The sequence below is a fragment of the Nerophis lumbriciformis genome, linkage group LG10 (genome assembly GCF_033978685.3).
Source record: "Nerophis lumbriciformis linkage group LG10, RoL_Nlum_v2.1, whole genome shotgun sequence".
Taxonomy (NCBI): Eukaryota; Metazoa; Chordata; class Actinopteri; order Syngnathiformes; family Syngnathidae; genus Nerophis; species Nerophis lumbriciformis.
Window position 1 is genome coordinate 40,178,192 of NC_084557.2, and position 27,999 is coordinate 40,206,190.

The 27,999-nt window shown below is 40.4% G+C and overlaps 2 protein-coding genes across 6 annotated transcripts in view; both read left to right on the forward strand.

Annotated features, from left to right (window-relative positions):
- Positions 1-2,782, forward strand: part of LOC133612312 (gamma-tubulin complex component 6-like) — a 25,159-nt gene extending 22,377 nt beyond the window's left edge. For both annotated transcript variants that reach the window (XR_009816104.2, XM_072913876.1), the window contains one exon: positions 686-2,782. Coding sequence is in view for 1 of the 2 variants with exons in the window: in XM_072913876.1 (XP_072769977.1) it covers positions 686-696 (11 nt within the window). In the remaining variant the exon portion in view is untranslated. The remainder of the gene's footprint in view (positions 1-685) is intronic.
- A 1,440-nt stretch (positions 2,783-4,222) lies between these two features.
- The window catches only part of LOC133612310 (gamma-tubulin complex component 6-like), an 85,383-nt gene continuing 61,606 nt past the window's right edge, over positions 4,223-27,999 (forward strand). For 2 of the 4 annotated variants that reach the window (XM_061969606.2, XM_061969607.2), the window contains exons 1-9: positions 4,223-4,535; positions 14,177-14,982; positions 19,327-19,490; positions 19,598-19,808; positions 22,694-22,852; positions 23,612-23,733; positions 23,815-23,878; positions 23,945-24,054; positions 24,133-24,224. In XM_061969606.2, coding sequence (XP_061825590.2) covers positions 14,197-14,982; positions 19,327-19,490; positions 19,598-19,808; positions 22,694-22,852; positions 23,612-23,733; positions 23,815-23,878; positions 23,945-24,054; positions 24,133-24,224 — 1,708 coding nt within the window. In that variant the 5' untranslated portion in view covers positions 4,223-4,535; positions 14,177-14,196. The remainder of the gene's footprint in view (positions 4,536-14,176; positions 14,983-19,326; positions 19,491-19,597; positions 19,809-22,693; positions 22,853-23,611; positions 23,734-23,814; positions 23,879-23,944; positions 24,055-24,132; positions 24,225-27,999) is intronic. The other 2 variants (XM_061969603.2, XM_061969605.2) reach the window with 1 other exon arrangement.

The following is a 27,999-nucleotide window of genomic DNA, read 5'->3' on the forward strand; positions in this document are numbered from 1 at the left end:
TTGCTCACGCATTTGTTGACGAAGTGGTGACCTTCGCCCCATCCTTGTTTGTGAATGACTGAGCATTTCATGGAATCTACTTTTATACCCAATCATGGCACCCACCTGTTCCCAATTTGCGTGTTCACCTGTGGGATGTTCCAAATAAGTGTTTGATGAGCATTCCTCAACTTTATCAGTATTCATTGCCACCTTTCCCAACTTCTTTGTCACGTGTTGCTGGCATCAAATTCTAAAGTTAATGATTATTTGCAAAAAAAAAAATGTTTATCAGTTTGAACATCAAATATGTTGTCTTTGTAGCATATTCAATTGAATATGGGTTGAAAATGATTTGCAAATCATTGTATTCCATTTATATTTACATCTAACACAATTTCCCAACTCATATGGAAATGATAAATGGGTTATACTTGTATAGCGCTTTTCTACCTTTAATGTACTCAAAGCGCTTTGACAGTATTTGTACATACAATAATGTGTAATTTTACTAGGGAACAAAGTAATATTACCAAAAAATGTCATTTTACAGGAAAAAAATATTTTTCAAAAATATTTTTTTTCCCTCATGGTAAAAAAAACATTTTATTACAGGCAAAATTACAGACTTTTTCACGCTCACACCCTGTTGTGTGCATGTTTTGTGTTTTTGTTTGTGTGTTCCTCCTCCTCTTTGCTGACAAAGAAAGCGGTTGATGAACATCATCCACAGCATCTTCAGCTTCATCCAGTCCAGCCAGCAGGAAGTCATACAACACCTTCAAGTATTACTCGCATTTCCTTTTCGAAGGTGAGCAGGGGAAACTTTGGAAATGACTCGGGTGGCGGGGCTCTCCCTTAGCGATAGTGTGAGAAGCTCTGTCATTTGGGAGGAGCTCAAAGTAAAGCCGCTGCTCCTCCATATCGAGAGGAGCCAGATGAAGTGGTTCTGGCATCTGGTCAGGATGCCCGTGTTTAGGCATCCATGGGGAGGTGTTTAGGGCACGTCAGACAGGTAGGAAGCCACGGGGAAGACTCAGGACTATATGTTTCCCGGCTGGCTTGGGAACGCCTCGGGATGAGCTGGACGAAGTGGCTGGGAGAGGGAAGTCTGGGCTTCCCTGCTTAGGCTGCTGCCCCCGCGAACCGACCTCGGATAAGCGGAAGAAGATGAATGGTAATGTATAGTATTTGTACATAATTAATGGGACAATTAAATATCAATGATCCTGCATGCTTTTATTTTGTGCATCACATGACTGTAATTACAGCGGAACATACTGAGCTTGTTGTTGTTTGTACATTTGCGCACAAACAAAAAATTGAACACGCAAAAAGAAGCAATTCTTATTTTCACCGCTTCATGCGAAAAAGCCAGACTGCGTCCTGTAGTCACGCGAGGGGCTTTTGACCAATCATCTAGGAGATTGTCTGGCCATACTCTTTCTGATCGCTCAAAAGCCCCTCAAGTGATTACGGGGCGACCTTGTTTGGGACCAACTCTGAAACCGAGGTGTCCATACTCTATACACGGCTCTGGAAAAAGCCCATATGCACGGTATGATACGAAAAACTTTTGAAGAATAGGTGCCTCTGACTAGCCCAGATATAAACATAATTGGTGTAATTTACAACAACTTGTGTTCATACTGTAGCCTTCTCACAGCGAGATTTGAGTTTCATGTGAAAATTATGTAATTTTGTTTAATGCAACTCACTTGGCAACTCAATGTATTATTACAATACAGACGAGGACTGATCACATGCATTGGACAAAAAGTTAACTTTGTGTCCTTGCCTCAATATTTTTTTACATTGTTGAAATCAAACGTTGGGGGAAAAAAGGCTGATTTCGCCGAACCCAAATGTGTGGGAAATGTTTGGAAATGTCTCTAATGGGCACTACATTCAATCTGAAGAGTAAAAGTTGGCACTTTGTTATGTGAACTGTTACCCAGCATCACTTATGTGTGTTACTAAAGTATCCACAGCCTGCAGAAATGTGCAGACAACAGCTATGGAGTCCGTGGGGCACCGCACCGTCGATCAACATCTGTTTTGATGCAACTCAACTTTGCCGGGAAAAAGAGCGCAAGGCTGGTTCTTGTGCGTACTCAAGTTTGATACATGAGGGCCTATAGCACGGGGGTCAGCAACCAGCGGCGCTCGAGCCGCAAGCGGCTCTTTAGTGCCACCCTAGTGGCTCCATGCAGCATTTTTAAAAAAGGATGGAAATTGGAAAAAGATGGGGGAATTTCTTTTTTTTGTTTTAGATATTTTTTGTTTGAGGACAAAAATTTCACAAACCTTCCCAATTGTTAGAAAGCCCACTGTTTAATATGTTTGTGTGTATGCATTACTGATGAGAGTATTTGGTGAACATCGTTTTGTTCTACTAATTTCGGCGGTTCTTGAACTCACCATAGTGTGGACTGTGACGCAACAGTTTGTTTACGTATAAAATCTTCCACTCCTTTGTCTCATTTGGTCCATCAAACGTTTTATGCTGTGCGTGAATGCACAAAGGTGGAGCGCTTTGTTGATGTTATTGACTTGTTGGAGTGCTAATCAGGCATATTTGATCAGTGCATGACTGCAAGCTAATCAATGCTAACATGCTATTTAGGATAGCTGTATGTACATATTGCATCATTATGCCTCATTTGTAGGTATATTTGAGCTCATTTAATATCCTTTACTTGTATCCTCTTTGTATATAATTTAGTTTTGAATGTCTCATGACACATTATCTGTATGTAATATTGGCTGCATTTTAGATAGTTGTTAGTGTGCCATGTTGTTCCAGACCACAGCAAACATTACCTAGCTTGTCAAAGATTGTAATAAATCTATTAAAAAAAGACAGCCTGCCGTTTCCTTTAACTTGGACACACACATCTATACCTTTGGCCATTAAAAGCGAGTCATTTCCAGGAGTTATCACACCCTCTGTGTAGCCTCTGATTTACTAATGGTTTTTAATGTTGGAAAAATGTGTAAAATAAATATTAAATGTCAACATTTCTGATTTGCTTCAGCCTGCGACACATAGTCATTTTGATAGTAGGCTAATATAGACACTTACATCATGTGTTGTCTTCATTATAACACTTATATAAGACTTTTAAAGTAATTTTGATAGTGTCACGAATTGTTGGTGACGAACCCCAAGATGCGGAGAAGGCAGGCTTTGTCTAGGAAAACATGATTTAATGTCCATAAAATAATTTAAAAAAAACACAAACCAGGAACCAGGAGACAAGAAACAGGATGTCAGGAAAACAGGAACTAGAAGACGAGGAACAAAAAGACAGCAAGCTACAAACAGCTACAGAATACAGCTTACCGCTGACATCGACAAGTCTTAGCAACAATACTCCAGCACTGACTGGGGTGCAAAGCAGGTTCAAATAGCAGCTGGCTGATTGACACCAGGTGTGGCCAGGTGCCAATCAGCCACAGCTGAGGGGACACAGCACTCAGAGAGACAAACAGGAAACTGAACCGAAATAAGAGTGCTGACAGGAAATAAAACAAACACAGAGGAAAAACTAAAACTTAACCAACCTGCAGGGACAAGCGTGACAGATAGGAGGCTAATATAGGTAATATAGACACATGTGTTGCCTTCATTATAACACTTATATACGACTTTTAAAGTCATCGTGATAGTAGGCTAATACATCTTATATAGACACATCATGTGTTGACTTCATTATAACATGTATATAAGACTTTTAAAGTCATTTTGATAGTAGGCTAATAAAGGTAATATAGCCTATAGACATATGTGTTGCCTTCATTATAACACTTATATAAGACTTTTAAAGTCATCTTAATAGTAGGCTAATATATCTAATATGGACACTTATATAATGTGTTGCCTTCATTTTACCACTTATATAAGACTTTTAAAGTCATTTTGATAGTAGGCTATTGTAGCTAATATAGAAACGTACGTCATGTGTTTCCTTCATTATAAGCTTTATATACGGCTTTTAGTTTTTTTCGACTCCAGGCAGATTCGTTTTTTGTATTTTTGGTCCAATATGGCTCGTTCAACCTTTTTGGTTGCCGACCCCCGGCCTAGCATTTAAAAGATTTCCAATATTTTGACTTTCACGTAAACGCAACATCTCTAAAGCGGTGTTTCCCACCGACATATCAGACCAATCAGCGTGGAACATGGAATAATTCAACCAATCAACGAATGTAAGGGTTCCCTCTTGTCCAATCACCTTCGTTTGAACCTCCCCGGAACTCCGCGAGTTTGAAGACGAATGACAAGCTCGCCTTTATGAGCCACACATATCGTGTTTAACCGCAGTTAATTGATGCTAAATATTAAAAAACGTTAGCGGTAAAATTGACTTAAGTAGACTGGCTTACCGGCTTTGTTAATGAAAAGCACCAGAGCTGAACAGCGCGATAGCTAAATCCAGCAGTGTTGCTAATGCTAACAACAACTGTTAGCATGTATGCTTGATGGATTGACCCAATGCGGAGCCCAAGAGGAGAGAACTGCAGGCTGAATGAGCTGACAACAGTTTGTGAAGGTAAATACTTAAAACAAAAGCGCCTCCTTCATTCCAAAAGCTTGCCCTAATTTTTTAGCAACAGCTAGCTTGTTGCTCAATGTTTTGCGTGTGTGTGTGTGTGTTGGGTGCTGTAAACGCTACTTTATTATATAAAGTATTGATATAAAACACTCAAATTGCATACACAAAGAGAATAAGCGGTAGAAAATGGATTGATTGATGGATGGATTTGTTTGTATGGATGTGTGTTGAAGTTTGCCTTAGTGTTCTCTGTCAAATTAGCTATATTATTATTTACCGCGGTCCAAAAATCAATCAATCAATCAATCAACGTTTATTTATATAGCCCTAAATCACGAGTGTCTCAAAGGGCTATACAAGCCACAACGACATCCTCGGCTCAGATACCACATCAGGGCAAGAAAAAACTCAACCCAATGGGATACAATTAGAAACCTTGGAGTGGACCACAGATATGGGGACCCCTCCCTGGGCGACCGGTGCAATAGACGTCGAGTGGATCAGTTAATAGTGTGAGAGTCCAGTCCATAGTGGGGCCAGCGGGGGATCGTCTTGAGTGGAGACAAGTCAGCAGCGCAGAGACGTCATCAACTGATGCACAGATGAGTGGTCCACCCCGGTCCCGACTTTGAACAGCTGGCATCTCATCTGTGGTCACCTAATAACCTCTCCACGCAGGAGAGGGGGGCAGAGCAGAAAAGAGACGACAGATCAACTGTTCTAAAAGGGGGGTCTATTTAAAGGCTAGAGTATACAAATAAGTTTTAAGATGGGACTTAAATGCTTCTACAGAGGTAGCATCTCTAACTGTTACCGGTAAGGCATTCCAGAGTGCTGGAGCCCAAATAGAAAACGCTCTATAGCCCGCAGATTTGTATTGGGCTCTGGGAATCACTAATAAGCCGGAGTCCTTTGAATGCAGATTTCTTGCCGGGACATATAGTACAATACAATCAGCAAGATAAGATGGAGCTAGACCATTTAGTATTTTATACGTAAGTAGTAGGGGTGTAACGGTACGTGTATTTGTATCGAACAGTTTCGGTACGGGGGCTTTGGTTCAGTCCAGAGGTGTAACGAACGAGTTTCCACGCGGACATATTAAGTAGCGTAACGCACGTTTTGTAAACAATGCACACTGAGGCACAACACACGGCATGCTAGCAACGACCGGGCTAGGACAACTGAGCTATAAAACCCTCTTGCCTCGTTAAGATCTCCCGTTTGGGAAAACTTAGGCTGCGCGGTGCGGAGGACGGAGGTTTGCCGACATTGTTCAGTAGCGGTAAGGCATGCTCCTGCCAACACGTCAAACATGCTAACCCATTTGAAGCGGCACCACCCCCAAGTGAACATCGCTTCAACAAAAACAAAGACGAGCAAACATCTCCCACCTCTTAATGCCAAATTAGCCAGGCTGGGGGTGGGGGGAAGAAAAGTTAATCTGAGGCTGAGTTGACTTGCAACTGTTTAATGTTGCACTTTTTATATGTAGAAGAAAAGTTTTGTCATTTTATTTAATCTGAGCAGCAACTTCCATCCATCCCTCTTCTTCCGCTTATCCGAGGTCGGGTCGCGGGGCAGCAGCCTAAGCAGGGAAGCCGAGACTTCCCTCTCCCCAGCCACTTCGTAACGTGGACCCTGACTTAAACAAGTTGAAAAACTTATTTGGGTGTTACCATTTAGTGGTCAATTGTACGGAATATGTACTGTACTGTGCAATCTACTAATAAAAGTCTCAATCAATCAATCAAAAAAAGCACTTTATATGTAGAAAAGTTTTGTTAAGAAACCATTCTTAGCCTTATCTTATTTAGTTTTTATTTTATATATGTTGACCACATTAACCCTGGCAATGGACCCTGTGTGTATATGTATGTTATGCCATTGTTTACAAATTTGGTAAATAAATTAACCAAAAAATTTATATTTTGATGTTTTTTTACTGTACCGAAAAGGAACCGAACCGTGTCCTCTAAACCGAGGTACGTACCGAACCGAAATTTTTGTGTACAGTTACACCCCTAGTAAGTAGTAAAACCTTAAAGTCACAACTTAAGTGCACAGGAAGCCAGTGCAGGTGAGCCAGTATAGGCGTAATATGATCAAACTTTCTTGTTCTTGTCAAAAGTCTAGCAGCTGCATTTTGTACCAGCTGTAATCTTTTAATGGCTGGACATAGGGAGGCCCGAAAATAATACGTTACAGTAATCGAGACGAGACGTAAGGAACGCATGAATAATGATCTCAGCATCACTGGTGGACAAAATTGAACAATTTTTTGTGATATTACGGAGATGAAAGAAGGCCGTTTTAGCAACACTCTTAATGTGTGACTCAAACGAGAGAGTTGGGTCGAAGATAATACCCAGATTCTTTAGCGAGTCGCCTTGTGTAATTGTTTGGTTGTCAAATGTTAAGGTGGTATTATTAAATAGGTGTCGGTGTCTAGCAGCACCGATAATCAGCATTTCTGTTTTCTTAGCGTTGAGTTGCAAAAAGTTAGCGGATATCCATTGTTTGATTTTCATTATTTAAAAATGGCGTCAGACAAGCCTGCGAGTTCGGTTAAAAACATTAGACCAATGGTTGTCAACTATTTTCTGTCACGCCCCACCCTGAAGTTATGGCACGATATCAATATTCCTTATCAGTAACGTTTTTTATCGGTACAAAGATATGAAAAAAATGCATTTATTATTACCGTAATTTTACTAGCACAAGAGGTTGTACACCAGCAACATCAGGTAACACCGCACACTAGGGGTGTAACGGTACGTGTATTTGTATTGAACCGTTTCGTTACGGGGGCTTCGGTTCGGTTCGGAGGTGTACCGAACGAGTTTCCACACGAACATATTAAGTAGCTAAAGCTAAAGTCTTAACAAGCTGCTCCGCTTCTTCTGCCTCTGTCTTTGTCAGTACTCTACACAGCACCCAGCATTGTCCCACCCACACAACCATCTGATTGGTTACACCAGAGCGGTAACAGCCAATCAGCAGTGCGTATTCAGAGCGGTAACAGCCAGTCAGCAGTGCGTATTCAAAGCGCATGGTGTCAGTTCTTCTGCGGTGGGGTTAGCAGGTAGGTGTTTAGCAGGTAAGCATCAGGCAGCGGACTCTCCCCAAATTATAATAAACACCTCCCAGTCAACTACTAGTAACATCACTATGAGCCCGTTGACGTTCTAGAAACAAATGGCAGCTCAGCTCGCTCGCAATCCTGGCTTGAGGTGAAGGCTAATTTGCTTTTAGCGTAACGTTAGCTCATTTTGCAGTGTGTGTGTGTGTGTGTGTGTGTGTGTGTGTGTGTGTGTGTGTGTGTGTGTGTGTGTGTGTGTGTGTGTGTGTGTGTGTGTGTGTGTGTGTGTGTGTGTGTGTGTGTGTGTGTGTGTTACGGACAGCAAAGCCCTGTCTGTCTGTTATTTCACTTTACCTTTTTCTGTGTTGATTGAGCTGTGTTGAAGCAGCAAAAAAGGACATTATGCTAAATGAAGAGTTTCTGTCTCTGATAGTTGATATAATAATGTAACTGCATCATAAAGTCTACATGAACTCCATGGTGTTCAGGGATGAATAGTCTCTCTATTGTACAATTTTTTTCAGCTATAGTTACATTAATCATTAGTAATGTAGCAGCCTAGTTTTGAATTGCAGGGTCCCTGCTATCACATGTTGATAAAAATATAAAATTTACATAATAAAAATTAACTACAGGCTTCCCAAATGCTGTAATAAATTAAGCATGATGAGTTTACTTGAAACTGTTTAATGTTGCACTTTTTATATGTAGAAGAAAAGTTTTCTCATTTTATTTAATCTGAGCAACAACTTGAGGCAGTTTCATGTTGATTAACGTGGGCAGAATTATTATAGTGTTCCCAATGTTAAAAGTATAAAGCCATTGTTTACAAATTTGGTAAATAGATAACCAAAAAATTTATATTTTGTTGTTTTCTTTCTGTACTGAAAATGAACCGAACCGTGACCTTTAAACCGAGGTAGGTACCGAACCTTTACACCCCTACCGCACACCAGCAAAGGGTTATCAACACCTGCTTTTAAAGTCTTAAATAAACTATGTGTGCAGTGCAAGGTGCAATGCCATTTTGTCATCATCTTGTAAAAATCACACAGATCTATCACTGCGTTGTATTCATTACAATTACACTCAGCTGGAAATAATGTTTTTGTATGGCATTAATGTGTAGAGCACATACATTTTACATGATATATCAAATATATAATATAAATCAATACAATCACTTGGCATCTTAGGTGGGTGTGCATTTTGGAACAATAGGAATCGTTATGTTTTTATGTCGCACACGGATGTATTTGAGTGACGGACTGGAGGCCATATTGAGTGTTGACCGCACCCGATGTGTAGTATCTACTATATAAACAAAACGACTAACCCCTGATTTCCACAGGACGCGTCATAATCGCTGCGGACTGGCAGCGCCATCTGCCTTACGGCAATCTCCACCGCCGTTTTGTTGCGGCTCCGCCTTGAAGCGAAATAGCTCAGACTTTTACGAGATATCGCAAGTCCTCCAATAATCATGTGATAAAGTAAACACAGCGTAACGTCTCAAGCGTTGCCGTATATCAATACGGGCGCGTCTGTGACAGCATTGACTTGACTTTACTCGTGAAAAAGACAACAGTTTTGTCTTGCATGACAAATACTTTATTTTTTGTAGCAAGCAACAACATAACAGTAAACATCATCCCTGGCGAGCGTTGTAGTCATACACAACTCCCAGGAACCAAGCCCCTGCCTCCCCGGCCCGTGTATCAGCTGGCATTTGACACATGACCTGGGGCTGGATAATTAATCAAATTTTAATTTCATTTTCACGATTACGAAAATATAATAATCTAAAAAAAACAATTATTGGGCCGCGCAACGTACATGCTAATTCTGGAGCTTGTAACGGTAAAACGGATGAGGAGTGATCGAGTGGGGGAAAAAGAGCACCTCTACTCGAAGTTTGGGACGTCACCATGGTTGCTACTTTTTGACACCGCGCAAATATGCCTAATCAATAATTACTAAAGTCCATAGAAGAAGTAAGGCATTTGATTTTTCGCGTTGTCAAAACCGCGGACGTAGTCACATACAGGTAAAAGCCAGTAAATTAGAATATTTTGAAAAACTTGATTTATTTCAGTAATTGCATTCAAAAGGTGTAACTTGTACATTATATTTATTCATTGCACACAGACTGATGCATTCAAATGTTTATTTCATTTAATTTTGATGATTTGAAGTGGCAACAAATGAAAATCCAAAATTCCGTGTGTCACAAAATTAGAATATTACTTAAGGCTAATACAAAAAAGGGATTTTTAGAAATGTTGGCCAACTGAAAAGTATGAAAATGAAAAATATGAGCATGTACAATACTCAATACTTGGTTGGAGCTCCTTTTGCCTCAATTACTGCGTTAATGCGGCGTGGCATGGAGTCGATGAGTTTCTGGCACTGCTCAGGTGTTATGAGAGCCCAGGTTGCTCTGATAGTGGCCTTCAACTCTTCTGCGTTTTTGGGTCTGGCATTCTGCATCTTCCTTTTCACAATACCCCACAGATTTTCTATGGGGCTAAGGTCAGGGGAGTTGGCGGGCCAATTTAGAACAGAAATACCATGGTCCGTAAACCAGGCACGGGTAGATTTTGCGCTGTGTGCAGGCGCCAAGTCCTGTTGGAACTTGAAATCTCCATCTCCATAGAGCAGGTCAGCAGCAGGAAGCATGAAGTGCTCTAAAACTTGCTGGTAGACTGCTGCGTTGACCCTGGATCTCAGGAAACAGAGTGGACCGACACCAGCAGATGACATGGCACCCCAACCCATCACTGATGGTGGAAACTTTACACTAGACTTCAGGCAACGTGGATCCTGTGCCTCTCCTGTCTTCCTCCAGACTCTGGGACCTCGATTTCCAAAGGAAATGCAAAATTTGCTTTCGTCAGAAAACATGACTTTGGACCACTCAGCAGCAGTCCAGCTCTTTTTTTCCTTAGCCCAGGTGAGACGCTTTTCGCGCTGTTTCTTGGTCAACAGTGGCTTGACACGAGGTATGCGGCAGTTGAAACCCATGTCTTTCAAGCGTCTCTTGGTGGTGGATCTTGAAGCACTGACTCCAGCAGCTGTCCACTCCTTCTGAATCTCCCCCACATTTTTGAATGGGTTTTTTTTCACAATCTTGACCAGGGCGCGGTGATCCCTATCGCTTGTACACTTTTTCTGACCACAGTTTTTCCTTCCCTTTGCCTCTCCATTAATGTGTTTGGACACAGAGCTCTGAGAACAGCCAGCCTCTTCAGCAATAACCTTTTGTGTCTTTCCCTCCTTGTGCAATGTGTCGATGGTTGCCTTTTGGACAGCTGTCAAATCTGAAGTCTTCCCCATGTTTGTGTAGGCTTCAGAACTGGACTGAGAGACCATTTAAAGCCCTTTGCAGGTGTTTTGAGTTAATCAGCTGATTAGTTTGTGGCACCAGGTGTCTTCAAAATTTAACCCTTACACAATATTCTAATTTTGTGACACACGGAATTTTGGATTTTCATTTGTTGCCACTTCAAATCATCAAAATTAAATGAAATAAACATTTGAATGCATCAGTCTGTGTGCAATGAATAAATATAATGTACAAGTTACACCTTTTGAATGCAATTACTGAAATAAATCAAGTTTTTCAAAATATTCTAATTTACTGGCTTTTACCTGTAATTGGCCAATAAAAATAAAACGGAATCTCAGAATAGATTTTTTTTTTTATTGCCATTGTTTGAGAACGGGTTCACAAACTAGGAATTTCTGCTGTTGAATGCAGAATATCGGGGATATTGACATAGATGTGAGATTAATGCTGTCATTGTGAGGAGAAAGTAATGTGTCTGATACGGCTCATTCATCCCCGACACGCTCAACCGCCCCGTGCTGAACTGAACAATGTGGAAACGGCCCCTTGAAACAGGAACTTAACCAAGAGGTTAATGCTATCAACAACAATACATAAACCCACAACACAGCTCATCTATTTGTGTTGTTGTGAACGACATAATTCATGGAGGTAACATTATTGTACAAACGACAGTTGCAACTTGAGAAGCGCTCTCCCTTTTTGTAAAGCTTTAAGTCGCTTCTATACTGGTCAAGCTGAGAACAGCAGCAAAGCACATTTCCTCCCTTCACAATAATAGTGCAGTGCGCCACATCTGGTCTAACTGTGGTAAAAAAATAAAGATTTCAAAAAAGTACCTTACACAAGCATAATACATTTACAGCATTTACTGATACATTTACGAATGTATTATGCTTTGACCTAAAATACTGGTCAAAATTGTACAAAGATGTATTGCACCAATAAATGTAAGGATTTTTGCATTTATTTAAACATTTTATTTAATCAATCACACATTCTATGGTGGTATAATAAGTGTAAAAGGTAAAGAACGGAATAAAAAACAATTAAAGCAGCACAAAGTAACTCTTCAACCTTCACAAAATATTTTCATAACTCTTGGGAGTCGGGACGATACATGGACTTACAACTAGTCGAATGACACCCCTGTCATGGCCTGAGGGTGTCTGTATCGCTTTTAGTGCCACACAAAAAACTACAAATGGGCTAACTTGCTTTACGTCATACGTCGTTAAAAAGACGGAAGTCGAACAACCACGTGCAATTACTGCTATATAGGTAGAAAAACAACAAACAAAATGAAAAGAAAAGAAAAAGGGAGGGCTTTCGCTTGCTGGCGTGAGCTCAAAGACGAGGAGGGATTTCAGACAGATGCTGCCTTGGCTCTGTTCCTGTTAGACTAGTAAGTAATTTTTGATGCTTAAATCAAAATGATAATGCTAATGTTAGCTAATGGAAATTTGCGTGGTAGCAATAAATAGCCACCAGCTTGGTAGTTCCACACTGGCACGACCAGCCACGCAACAAACTCAAAAGTACTGTATAAAGAAAAAACATTGTGATGACTGCAAACCGCAAATAAAGTGTTTGAGTAAAATATGTACCTTCTAATGTGGAAAGATCAGTCCTACTCAATCATTGTGGTATTATCGTGTGACTTTGTATGTATGTGACAGTAGTTTCTGACCGTTTACGACGCAATGCGCTAGTCCTCATGCGAAATGTGGTCTTCCTTCAGGCAAAACACTACCGCTTTGGTCTACTGGCACCGCCAAAATCAACCAAAACTGAACGTTCTTAAGTGAAGCTTTAAAACTGGGAAAAAAATGAATTTTATTGCTTTTTATATTGTTATTTGAACTTATTGTTATTACTATTATTTTTTTACTTGTTGTGGTTTATTTGTTACTAATTTGTATTCATCCATCCATTTTCTACCACTTATCCCTCTCGGGGACGCGGGGGGTGCTGGAGCCTATCCCAGCTGCATTCTTGCAACTCCAGAATCAGCATTTGGGTCAACAAGGTTTGGCAAGTTGACTTCATGTCCGTCCCCACCCAAATGTTTGTGCTTGACTTCCTGTTCAACAAACGCAGATTTTAGCAGAATCGATCTGCCTAGTTTGCGGCGAACGCAAAAATAGAAGCTCTGCATATATTGAGCGCATGGATCCGGAACGGAAACGCCATATATATTCCACAGGCTGTGGAAACGGATACATTGACTTGAATAAAAACGGAAAAAGTGCGACGGCAACGCAGCCGTGATGCGTTCTGAAGAAATCGGGTAAGTAGTAGGCAAGGGTAATGCTTGTTTGTCCAATTTGTAGAGTCAAGAGACAGAATGAACTAGAGAGAGAGAACTGTCAGCGGAAGTTATATTGCTTCAAAACAACTTTATGGATTATTATATGACTGAACATTTTCGCTTTTTTGAGTGGATTGACATTGGTCTGTGGATTACCGGGCCGCTAAAATAAAGTGCGGCAGCGGCTGTTGTGAGTAAAGCGCGTTCATGGCTCTTATTAGCCTGCCTGACTTTGAGGAGGAAATGTTGTCGTGTTACAAACTTGATTCCTTATTTGTGGTTATTCCAAGATGATTTTTTAGCTTAGCAGCTGAAGTGAAAGTGAATGTGTCATAATTACGCCGGTCAGCTGGAAAAAAAAAAACAATAGCCGTATTATTTTTCCAGAATTTTAATGGTCCACCTGGCCCAGAACTAAAAGTTATACTCTATTTTGTGTTGCCCCAAAGGCAGTTGTTAATAATCTTTGCTACTTTTGTATTGTTAATATTATTGTGTAAATAAATATAATAGTAACTGTAATAGTTTAAATTGTAGCTAATGTTGTTTTTTATTTATTGTATCTTTAATCGTGGCTTTCACCGCTAAACAAGAATAAACGGTCAAGCTTACAACAACGTTCTCTTCATTGGCTCCGGTTTGGCTTGGTGTTGGCGTTTCTACACGTTTTAGGAAAACACTGAAACGCTATTGCGTCTCACTATTTGAGAAGCACTGCATTAGACTAAATGTAGCAGATTATTAAAAATGTCACATCCCTCCTGTCATAGACCATCTTTAACTAGTGTTTTGCAGCAGATCACTCTTGTCATAAAAAGGATCTTTGAGAAATGTTTTTGCAGTCACAATTCCGTTGCATACCTCTGATGTTGTGTGTCATGTTTTCTGTCATCCAGGCTGAAGAAGGAGAGCCACAATGTACCCTATCCCTCAGCATTCCACAAAGTCCAGCTGCAGCAGTAGCTCCAGCATCACAGAGTTGCTGGCTGCCCTGTGCGACAGCAACCTTGCTGGGGTGTCATGGAAGCGCAGGGCCGTGGGAGGTGTCTCACGGGAGGGCTTCCGCCGAGCTCTAAAAAGGCGTGCCTATGGCTCCCTGCTGTCAAAGCTTTTCCAAGACGGCACCAAAGCCCCTCCCGCCTTGGGCCCGATGGCGAGCTCACCTCCTAGGAACAAAGTCATCATGATATGTTTCGACCTGAGAAGAGCCGGCTGCCAGGAGGAGGCGGAGAAGCTGGAAGAGCAGCTGGAGAAGCTTCCGGAGGGAGCCGCCTCGGGCTTGAGCGAGGTAGATGCCGTGCTGGAGCTCCTGGTCCACCTCGCGGGCGCCACTCCCCCGCCCCCGTCCTCCTTCAGTCGGGACTATATGAGGCGGGAGAGGCCCGTGCTGCGCAGGCCTCTGCCATGGCCCTACCAGAGCCAGGAGCTGCAGAGGCTGGAGGCCCGGGCGTGGGGGCTCATATGTGCGGAGGAGTGGGCATTGTTGGAGAGCAGGTGTGTCACTCAGAGGTTGATGGATGCTGAGCCAGGCACAGGTTTATTGGCTCTAAGGGCTGAAATGGACACGGAGGAAAAATTTGAGCGGGAGACCAGGCTGACTCTTTTTGGAGCTCTGCAACACAGCCGAACCTCAGACTTGGACATCAGACTGGACATGCCTCCTCTGCCCAGTAATGTGGATGTGACTGGGCTCAGCATCAGGGTAGGGACTCTTGTTCATCTGCTCAACTATGTGCTAAAAGTACAAAACCCAAAACCAGTGAAGTTGGCACATTGTGTAGATCGTAAATAAAAACAGAATACAATGATTTGCAAATTAAGGCTGCAGCTAACGATTATTTTTCTATCGATTAATCTATAGATTATTTTTTCGATTAATCGGTTAATCTATAGATTATTTTTTCGATTAATCTATAGATTATTTTTCCTTTTACCGATTATTTTTTTTACTTAAAATGAAGATGAAAAAATAAATGTAGGCCAGTTTTTTCAAAAGGCATGGCTTTTATTTACAAAAAAAAAAGTATGGCCACTCAGTCAACATTGACAACAACATGACAAAATATTCTGTAACAATGTAAACATTTAACAAAATTAAAAGTAGCTTATTTGCTTTTAATGTGCAAATATAAAAGTAAACATCCAGTGCGAATCTTAATATTCTGCAATAGTATAAGCATTTCAAAAGTAAAAGTATTGCTTATTTTGCTTTAAAATGTGCAAAAATAAAGATAAACATCCAATTCAAAAAAGTGCAAAACGGAAATATTCTGTAACAACAGTGTAAACATTTCAACAAAAGTAAAAGTATTGCTTATTTGCTAAAATGTGCAAAAATAAAGATAAACATCCAATACAAAAAAGTGCAAAACGAAATATTCTGTAACAACAGTGTAAACATTTCAACAAAAGTAAAACTTTTGCTTATTTTGCTTAATAACACAACAATGATAGTATGATTAAAGTGAAAGTGCTCTAAAACTTGCTGGTAGACGGCTGCGTTGACCCTGGATCTCAGGAAACAGAGTGGACCGACACCAGCAGATGACATGGCACCCCAAACCATCACCCAACCATGCAAATTTTGCATTTCCTTTGGAAATCGAGGTCCCAGAGTCTGGAGGAAGACAGGAGAGGCACAGGATCCACGTTGCCTGAAGTCTAGTGTAAAGTTTCCACCATCAGTGATGGTTTGGGGTGCCATGTCATCTGCTGGTGTCGGTCCACTCTGTTTCCTGAGATCCAGGGTCAACGCAGCCGTCTACCAGCAAGTTTTACAGCACTTCATGCTTCTTGCTGCTGACCTGCTCTATGGAGATGGAGATTTCAAGTTCCAACAGGACTTGGCGCCTGCACACAGCGCAAAATCTACCCGTGCCTGGTTTACGGACCATGGTATTTCTGTTCTAAATTGGCCCGCCAACTCCCCTGACCTTAGCCCCATAGAAAATCTGTGGGGTATTGTGAAAAGGAAGATGCAGAATGCCAGACCCAAAAACGCAGAAGAGTTGAAGGCCACTATCAGAGCAACCTGGGCTCTCATAACACCTGAGCAGTGCCAGAAACTCATCGACTCCATGCCACGCCGCATTAACGCAGTAATTGAGGCAAAAGGAGCTCCAACCAAGTATTGAGTATTGTACATGCTCATATTTTTCATTTTCATACTTTTCAGTTGGCCAACATTTCTAAAAATCCCTTTTTTGTATTAGCCTTAAGTAATATTCTAATTTTGTGACACATGGAATTTTGGATTTTCATTTGTTGCCACTTCAAATCATCAAAATTAAATGAAATCAACATTTGAATGCATCAGTCTGTGTGCAATGAATAAATATAATGTACAAGTTACACCTTTTGAATGCAATTACTGAAATAAATCAAGTTTTTCAAAATATTCTAATTTACTGGCTTTTACCTGTATATACACACACACATATATATATATATATATATATATATATATATATATATATATATATATATATATATATATATATATACATACATTGATATATACAGTATATAATTTATATTTATTTATTTTGCCGTTTTTGTTTACATGTTAAAGGTGTTTTAATAATTATACATGCATGTTTAACATATAGATTCCTTTCTTTCATGAAGACAAGAATATAAGTTGGTGTATTACCTGATTCTGATGACTTGCATTGATTGTAATCAGGAAGTAGTGCTGGTAACGTCCACGTTTTCAAATGGAGGAGAAAAAAAGTTCCTCCTTTCTGTCTAATACCACATGAAAGTGGTTGTTATTTGGCATCTTATTTGTCCACCTTCCATATTCGTTTTTATACCCTTTACAAGAAATACATTGGCGGCAAACTCCGTAGCTTGCTAGCTTGTTTGCGCTGGCTTTCGGAGACTCTTATTTTGAAAGCGCAAGCGCGATGGAGCGGGACTTTTATTGTGAAGACAGGAACTGTGCAGTCAGTCTTTACGGTTGAAATAAAAAAAGGGTCTTTTTTCCTTCACACTTTTGATTGATTGATTGGAACTTTTATTAGTAGATTGCACAGTACAGTGCATATTCCGTACAATTGACCACTAAATGGTAACACCCGAAGTTAGCTCGGAGCCAGTCAGGTCATGTGACCCCTGGCTCTGTTTGATTGGTCCAACGTCACCAGTGACTGCATCTGATTGGTGGAACGAAGTGAAACGTCACCAGTAAGGCAAGCACTTTGAAGGTCTGTCTGACAGACCAAAACAAACAAAGCGTGCATTAACAGATCGATAAAAATTAGTAGCGAGTAGCGAGCTGAATGTAGATAAAAGTAGCGGAGTAAAAGTAGCGTTTCTTCTTAGGCCGTTTATTGAAATACTCCCACACTTTTGATGACTTTTGGCGTGCTTTTTTCCCCTCGCTCGCACCGCTCGCATCGTCTGCTTTGCGCTCCGCCATGACGGTAGTGTGACGTAAATATGCGACGCGTCGACGAACAAAAACGTCCTCGACATATTTACGTAACCGATGACGTCGACTACGTCGACGCGTCGTTTCAGCCCTATTGCAAATCATTTTCAACCTATATTTAATTGAATAAACTGCAAAGACAAGATACTTAACGTTCGAACTGGAAAACTTTATTTGATGCAAATGTTAGCTCATTTAGAATTTGATGACTGCAAAATGTTTAAAAAAACCTGACACAAGTGGCAAAAAAGATTGAGAAAGTTGAGGAATGCTCATCAAACACTTATTTGGAACATCTCATAGGTGAACAGGCTAATTGGGAACAGGTGGGTGCCATGATTGGGTATAAAAGCAGCTTCCATGAAAGGCTCAGTCATTCACAAACAAGGATGGGGCCAGGGTCACCACTTTGTGAACAAATGCGGGAGCAAATTGTTTAAGAACAACATTTCTCAACCAGCTATTTCAAGGGATTTAGGGATTTCACCATCTACGGTCCGTAAAATCATCAAAAGGTTCAGAGAATCTGGAGAAATCACTGCACGTAAGCAGCAAGGCTGAAAACCAACATTGAATGCCTGTGACCTTCGATCCCTCAGGCGTACGGCATCAAAAACCGACATCAGTGTGTAAAGGATATCACCACATGGGCTCAGGAACACTTCAGAAGACCACTGTCAGTAACTACATTTCATCGCTACATCTGTAAGTGCAAGTTAAAACTCTACTATGCAAAGCGAAAGCCATTTATCAACAACACCCAGAAACGCCGCCGGCTTCGCTGGGCCCGAGCTCATCTAAGATGGACTGATGCAAAGTGTAAAAGTGTTCTGTGGTCTGACAAGTCGACATTTCCAAATTGTTTTTGGAAACTGTGGACGTTGTGTCTTCCGGAACAAAGAAGAAAACAACCAGGTATCATTAATGCTGAAAGGTACATACAGGTTTTGGAGCAACATATGTTGCCATCCAAGCACCCTTATCATGGACGCCCCTGCTTATTTCAGCAAGACAAAGCCAAGCCACGTGTTACAACAGCTTGGCTTCATAGTAAAAGAGTGCGTGTATTAGACTGGCCTGCCTGTAGTCCAGACCTGTTTCCCATTGAAAATGTGTGGCGCAACATGAAGCCTAAAATACCACAACGGAGACCCCGGACTGTTGAACAGCTTAAGCTGTACATCAAGCAAAAATGGGAAAGAATTCCACCTGAAAAGCTAAAAAATTGTTCTCCTCAGTTCCCAAACATTTGCTGAGTGTTGTTAAAGGAAATACCATGTAACACAGTGGTAAAAATGCCCCTGTGCCAACTTTTTTGCAATGTGTTGCTGCCATTCAATTCTAAGTTAATGATTATTTGCAAAAAAAAATTACGTTTCTCAGTTCGAACATTAAATATCTTGTCTTTGCAGTTTATTCAATTGAATGAATATAAGTTGAAAATGATTTGCAAATTATTGTATTCTGTTTTTATTTACGATTTACACAACGTGCCAACTTCACTGGTTTTGGGTTTTGTAGATGCCTGCTACTCTCTGGAGTTGAGAAAGTGTAATTTATGCAGCCCCCTGGCAAAGACGTAAGGAAACGTGTTGTATCATTACACTGCAGGTCCCGCCATGCTTGGATCAGTCTGAGGATGAAGGCTTCCAGTCTGCATCCAACTTGACCCCGGACTCTCAGTCGGAGGCCAGCCCCAGCCAAGAGTTGGATGTGTGGGAGGCTTTGAAAACGTTTCAACCTGGTGTACGCCGTTGCTGGGAAACTATTGGCTGGTTCGTCTAATCTGTGAATGTTTTAGAGAAGTCCCTCGCACAGGTGTTGACACTGCATCATTTGCAACAAGACTGAATACATTCTCCAAATGTACCTTGCACACTAGGCCGCCCGGGAGAAGAGACCGTTTGTATCTGAGCGAGAGCGGCAGAGAGGCCTTCGACCAGATTTATCGACTGTGGGAGGGTGAGATGAGGGTGGTCAACACAAGCGCGCCCCCCCCAATCCTTCCGCTGTACTTGGACTCTCAGACGCTGGTGGGCGACCTCCTGAACGTGCTGATCGGCGTTGCATCGTCTACCTTTCCTCTCAATAAGGTATTATTGCTCTGTCGCCGTGAGCTTAAGAATGTGAACATATGTCGTCATTCCGAAAAACTGTTTATGTTTAGAGTAGGTCTTACTATTGGAATTTTATTAATTTGTGGAACAATTTCAATTAATTTTAACATTGTGGTTGGATACAAATATGAATTTCTGCGTTGTGTGTTCTTTGTGCTACTTACTGTTTTGATGTCACCCTTTATTTTTTTGATGATATCATAGATAATTATAGCAAAAAATAAGTTTAGAAAGTACACTCTTTAACCTCTTAGGTTACATGTACATCTTGTCAAAAAAAATCCTTTGCACATTTGGCAATATTAATATAATATTTATCCATCCATCCATTTTCTACCGCTTGTCCCTTTTGGGGTTGTGGGGGGTGCTGGAGCCTATCTCAGCTGCATTCGGGCGGAAGGCGGGGTACACCCTGGACGAGTCGCCATCTCATCACAGGGCCAACACAGATAGACAGACAACATTCACCCTCACATTCACACACTAGGGTCAATTTAGTGTTGCCAATCAACCTATCCCCAGGTGCATGTCTTTAATATTTCTATATACATATATTTGTCTCCTCTCTGAGCTGCCACCTTAACGTGGTAGAGTAGTTTGCGTGTCCCAATGATCCTAGGAGCTATGTTGTCCGGGGGCTTCTATGCTCCCTGGTAGGGTCTCCCAAGGCAAACTGGTCCTAGGTGAGGGATCAGACAAAGAGCAGCTCGAAGACCTCTATGAAGAACACTAACAAGGAACCCAGATTTCCCTTGCCCGGACGCGGGTCACCGGGGCCCCCCTCTAGAGCCAGGAGGTGGGGCACGATGGCGAGCGCCTGGTGGCCGGGTCTGTCCCCATGGGGCCCGGCCGGGCACAGCCCGAAGAGGCAACGTGGGTCGCATTGTGAGGGTTTGCTGGGAATGCCTGGCAGAGTCTCCTGTCAGAGAGAGTTTCAATTCCCACCTCCGGAAGAACTTTGAACATGTCACGAGGGAGGCGCTGGACATTGAGTCCGAGTGGACGATGTTCCGTGCCTCTATTGTCGAGGCGGCCGATTGGAGCTGTGGCCGCAAGGTGGTTGGTGCCTGTCGTGGCGGTAATCCTAGAACCCGCTGGTGTAAGCGGTAAGGGATGCCGTCAAGCTGAAGAAAGAGTCCTATCGGGCTCTTTTGGCTCATAGGACTCCGGAGAAAGCAGACAGGTTCCGACAGGCCAAGCGATGTGCGGCTTCAGCGGTCGCGGAGGCAAAAACTCGGATATGGGAGGAGTTCGGGGAAGCCATGGAAAACGACTTCCGGACGGCTTTGAAGCAATTCTGGACTACCATCCGTCGCCTCAGGAAGGGGAAGCAATGCAATGTCAACACCGTGTATGGTGAGGATGGTGTTCTGCTTACCTCGACTGCGGATGTTGTGGATCGGTGGAGGGAATACTTCGAAGACCTCCTCAATCCTACCAGCACGTCTTCCATTGAGGAAGCAGGGCCTGGGGAATCTGTGGTGGGCTCTCCTATTTCTGGGGCTGAGGTTGCCGAGGTAGTTAAAAAGCCCGGAGTTCCTTAAGGCTCTGGATGTTGTGGGGCTGTCTTGGTTGACAAGACTCTGCAACATCGCGTGGACATCGGGGGCGGTACCTCTGGATTGGCAGACCGGAGTGGTGGTTCCTCTCTTTAAGAAGGGGAACCGGAGGGTGTGTTCCAACTATCGTGGGATCACACTCCTCAGCCTTCCCGGTAAGGTCTATTCAGGTGTACTTGAGAGGAGGCTACGCCGGATAGTCGAACCTCGGATTCAGGAGGAACAGTGTGGTTTTCGTCCTGGTCGTGGAACTGTGGACCAGCTCTATACTCTCGGCAGGGTCCTTGAGGGTGCATGGGAGTTTGCCCAACCAGTCTACATGTGCTTTGTGGACTTGGAGAAGGCATTCTCCCTTAGAGATAGGGTGAGAAGCTCTGCCATCCGGGAGGATCTCAAAGTAAAGCCGCTGCTCCTCCACATCGAGAGGAGCCAGATGAGGTGGTTCGGGCATCTGGACAGGATGCCACCCGAACGCCTCCCTAGGGAGGTGTTTAGGGCACATCCGACCGGTAAGAGGCCACTGGGAAGACCCAGGACACGTTGGGAAGACTATCTCTCCCGGCTGGCCTGGGAACGCCTCAGGATCCCCCGGGAGGAGCTGGACGAAGTGGCTGGGGAGAGGGAAGTCTGGGCTTCCCTGCTTAGGCTGCTGCCCCCGCGACCTGACCTCGGATAAGCTGAAGAAGATGAATGGATGGATGGATATATTTGTATATAATATTTTAAAATGTATAAAATGTCTGTTAACTTTATTTTATTTTGGTTTTGACATGATTTAAGTACCATTTTTAGTTTTGGCTCTTTTTCAACGCCCTACTCTACATTTATTACCCCTGTGCTCCAACAAGAGCATACTAAAGAAGCTCATAAAATAACCCATTACATTAAAAAAGAAAAGCCACTTACAAAAAACCAAAACACCAGGGAGGTATTTAAAGTTGTTTCCCTATAAAGGTTTATATACCTTCCAAAGACATTTCCATTTTACAGCATGTACATGCTGCTGGAAACACCTGCGTACCTTACGCTGTCATGTAAAGTCGTGCTGTTTTGTGTTTGTGATGTGAGCGGAGTTGCATTTCCACATATTCTTTACGTCCCAGAAGAGTGCTGGTCTGGTACTTCTCATAAAACATCCATAAGAAGGACAACAAACATCAAAGAGTAGAATATAATCTCCTATCATGAAACAATATGAATGTGACTGAGTGAAATGCGATTTTACTTTTTTTGTTTGCGCTTTTCCATTAGATGTTATTAAACTGAATAGGTTTTCATCTTGTTTGTGGATTTTCTTCCCAGAGTGTCCAGTTCGATGTCCGGCCTGGTGTGTGTGTGTCAGGTACCTCCCCGGAGAGTATGTCTCGTGTTTTGGAGGAGCTTGCCCAGTACGGTACCTACTACCTGAGGCTGAGCCGCTTCTCGCTGCAGAGTGCTGACAAGAAGGGCCTGGTCTTCCAGGTAGGTTTGGGTCACCAGGATCAGGTATTATGAACTGGTCCTGTATTACTATTTTCAAATATTTTTGTCCTTGTACTTTTGAACTTCAACATTTCGCATTTTGTGCACATTAACCTGCTCTCGGCACACACATATTACTGTGATGACATCATTAAATAAGAACAATTTCTCTGGTGGATCATTAAAGTTTGCCTAAGTCTAAATAGTATATTTTGCACAGCCTAGCAGGTAACTAGGGGTAATGTGCATTAGAACTCATTCCCCAGTGCTTCACATGTTGCTATTTTTCAACCAACCCCGCTTTTCATGCTTGAAGTACTTTGTGATCATTTATCAGTATTGAATGTTCTACATTTAAAGAGACCTATGATGAATTTAATCTTGTCTGACCTATGAATGTTACAATGTTGGATACTTGTGTTAAACAATGTATCAAATCATAAAATGTATGCATATTGGCGTGAGTTTGTCACAGTGACGTCACAGCGAGGTGGACGTACTTATTTGAAAATTAAATAAAGCTCTCACAATACTTTTGGATAGGGTGGAGTGTGGTTTCATTTGCAATCTGGGAATACCTCCAGAATCAAGCGTCTTGTAGACGACTTAACAAGGGGTTATAAAAGTGACTGTGGAGCCAAATGTAAATACACCAAAGCATATATATTCCATACTGTCTAGAGCGCAAGGGAGTGTTTTAAATGTAGATTAAAATCATCATGATGTATCAGCTTGAATGATATCATGTGTGTCTGAAAGGCGTTCACTGGAGGTCTGAGGAAGTACTTGCATTACTACAGAGCGTGTGTTCTCAGCACGCCGGCCACACTGAGCCTGCTGACCATTGGCTTCCTCTTCCGCAAAGTGGGCCGACAGCTCAGGTGAAATAAATTGTATTCCCTTTTGTGCTTTTGGCTTTAATTTCCATGCTTTTGAACATGAATTTCTACTTTCATCTAAAGGTATCTGTGGGAACTGTGCCGTGTTGACGAGCCTGCGGTTGCCGACCAGGCCTCCTTCCCTGTGGTGAGTGCCTTTTATCTGCAATCTGCTCACCTCGTCGTTTACATGGGATGCCGCGGCTTTGCGCAGGGCGTCAAGCTTCTCTCCTACCTGTACAAGGAAGCCCAGAACAACTGCAGCAACGAGAACTACCCAGTTCTGCTGTCTCTCCTCAAGAGCAGCTGTGAACCATACACCAGGTCAGCAGCGCACACGCCGCCATCTTATTGAATAAACATAACAGACCGTACTGCTTTTGTCTTGACTGTGTGTCTTAGGTTTGTGTCTGACTGGGTGTACAGCGGCGTTTTTCGAGATGTTTACAGAGAGTTCATGATCCAAGTAAATGAAGAGCACCTCAGCGTCAGAGGTGAGACTCGGACTACATTTTTGTTGCTAAATTCTTTACTAACCTACTGAAACACATGAATTATCAGCTCCTGGTCAGGTATAAATAACTCAGTCTCCTGTGTAATGTAAGGTGCCTTTGTGCTCACGATACAGCGTTGTTGGTGTCAATTTTCAGTTATGTTCTCTCAGATTAGTTCTGCCCAAACCGCCTCCATCCAGTCTGCCTAAATTTTATTTATAGAGCAACATTAGTACACAAGGCTTTACAAAGTGCTTTACAGAAAATTTAAATCATAACATAAAATCATCGTAATTTAAATCTAAGAGTGTAGATAAAATACTTTAAATTGTCATAAACATGATTCAATTAAAGTGTAATAGAGACTTTCTGTTGTTTTGATCTCCAGTTTTACCAGGCATGTATTATATATCTTACAACATAATTTACGAAACATTTATTTAAAAAAACAAAAAACATATATTTTACTCCAAAAAAAGGTTTTATGTTAATAAAAACATATATTTATGTGTGTGTGTGTATATATATATTTATATGTACCTGTATGTATGTATGTATATGTATGTATGTATATATGTATGTATATATATATATATATATATATATATATATATATATATATATATATATATGTATATATATATATATATATGTATATATATGTGTGTATGTATATATATATATGTATATGTGTATGTATGTATATATATATGTATGTATATGTATATATATATGTATGTATATATATATATATATATATATATGTATGTATATATGTATGTATATATATATATATATATATGTATATATATATATATATATATATATATGTATATATATGTATATATATATATATATATATGTATATATATATATATATATATATATATATGTATGTATATATGTATATATATATATGTGTGTATATATATATATATATATATGTATGTATATATGTATATATATATATGTGTGTATATATATATATATATATATATGTATATATATATATATATATATATACATATATATATATATATATATATATGTATGTATGTATTTCTGTATATATATGTATATGTGTATGTATACAAACCCCGTTTCCATATGAGTTGGGAAATTGTGTTAGATGTAAATATAAACGGAATACAATGATTTGCAAATCATTTAACCCATATGTGTGTGTGTATGTATGTGTGTATATGTACATGTGTATATATGTGTGTGTATATATGTGTGTGTATATATATGTATATAAACATATACGTGTATTTATGTGTGTGTGTTTATATATGTGTATATATATTATGTGTGTTTATATATACAATATGCATATGTATATATGTATATACAAACCCCGTTTCCATATGAGTTGGGAAATTGTGTTAGATGTAAATTTAAACGGAATACAATGATTTGCAAATCATTTTCAACCCATATGTGTGTGTGTATGTATGTGTGTCTATGTACATGTGTATATATGTGTGTGTATATATATGTATATAAACATATACGTGTATTTATGTGTGTGTGTGTGTATGTATATGTGTATATATATTATGTGTGTTTATATATACAATATGTATATGTATATACAAACCCCGTTTCCATATGAGTTGGGAAATTGTGTTAGATGTAAATACAATTGGAATACAATAATTTGCAAATCATTTTCAACCCATATTCAGTTGAATATGCTACAAAGACAACATATTTGATGTTTAAACTGATAAAAAAATTATTTTGCAAATAATCTAACTTTAGAATTTGATGCCAGCAACACGTGTCAAAGAAGTTAGGAAAGGTGGCAATAAATACTGATAAAGTTGAGAAATGCTCATCAAACACTTATTTGGAACATCCCACAAGTGAACAGGCAAATTGGGAACAGGTGGGTGCCATGATTGGATATAAAAGTAGATTCCATGAAATGCTCAGTCATTCACAAACAACGATGGGGCGAGGGTCACCACTTTGTCAACAAATGCGTGAGCAAATTGTTGAAAACTTTAAAAAAAAACTTTCTCAACCAGCTATTGCAAGGAATTTAGGGATACCACCATCTACGGTCCGTAATATCATCAAAGGGTTCAGAGAATCTGGAGAAATCACTGCACGTAAGCAGCTAAGCCCGTGACATTCGATCCCTCAGGCTGTACTGCATCAACAAGCTACATCAGTGTGTAAAGGATATCACCACATGGGCTCAGGAACACTTCAGAAACCCACTGTCAGTAACTACAGTTGGTCGCTACATCTGTAAGTGCAAGTTAAAACTCTCCTATGCAAGGCGAAAACCGCTTATCAACAACACCCAGAAACGCCGTCGGCTTCGCTGGGCCTGAGCTCATCTAAGATGGCCTGATACAAAGTGGAAAAGTGTTCTGTGGTCTGACGAGTCCACATTTCAAATTGTTTTTGGAAACTGTGGACGTCGTGTCCTCCGGACCAAAGAGGAAAAGAACCATCCGGATTGTTATAGGCGCAAAGTTGAAAAGCCAGCATCTGTGATGGTATGGGGGTGTATTAGTGTCCAAGACATGGGTAACTTACACATCTGTGAAGGCACCATTAATGCTGAAAGGTACATACAGTTGCCATCCAAGCAACGTTACCATGGACGCCCCTGCTTATTTCAGCAAGACAATGCCAAGCCACGTGTTGCATCAACGTGGCTTCATAGTAAAAGAGTGCGGGTACTAGACTGGCCTGCCTGTAGTCCAGACCTGTCTCCCATTGAAAATGTGTGGCGCATTATGAAGCCTAAAATACCACAACGGAGACCCCCGGACTGTTGAACAACTTAAGCTGTACATCAAGCAAGAATGGGAAAGAATTCCACCTGAGAAGCTTAAAAAATGTGTCTTCTGAGTTCCCAAACGTTTACTGAGTGTTGTTAATAGGAAAGGCCACATGCCCTTTCCCAACTACTTTGGCACGTGTTGCAGCCATGAAATTCTAAGTTAATTATTATTTGCAAAAAAAAAAAAAGTTTATGAGTTTGAACATCAAATATCTTGTCTTTGTAGTGCATTCAATTGAATATGGGTTGAAAAGGATTTGCAAATCATTGTATTCCGTTTATATTTACATCTAACACAATTTCCCAACTCATATGGAAACGGGGTTTGTATATGTATGTATGTATGTATATATATATATATATATATATATATATATATATATATATATATATATATATATATATATATATATATATATATATATATATATATATATGTATGTATGTGTATATATATATGTGTGTATATGTATGTATATGTATATATGTGTATATGTATACATGTATATGTATGTATGTATATATGTATATGTGTATGTATGTATATGCATGTGTGTATATATATATATATATATATATATATATATATATATATATATATATATATATATATATATATATATATTTATATATATATGTATGTATGTATATACTGTATGTATATATATATATATATATATATATATAATTTAATTTGAAAATATATATATTTTTTAAACTTAACATAACATACACGAAACAATGATTATATAATACATAACAATGAATAAATTGTTTCCTCTAACAAGTAATATATAAAAAATAACTAAAAATACCAAAAAACAGTTAAAAAGTAAGCCAATAAAGAGAACGAGACACATTACATCCTCCTGTGTACATTTCCTTTTGAACTAGCCGCTCCTCAAAATGACAAAATGCTGCAGAAGAAGGAAAGAAAACATCTCATTATTTGCTTTTATGTTCTTGTTGGAT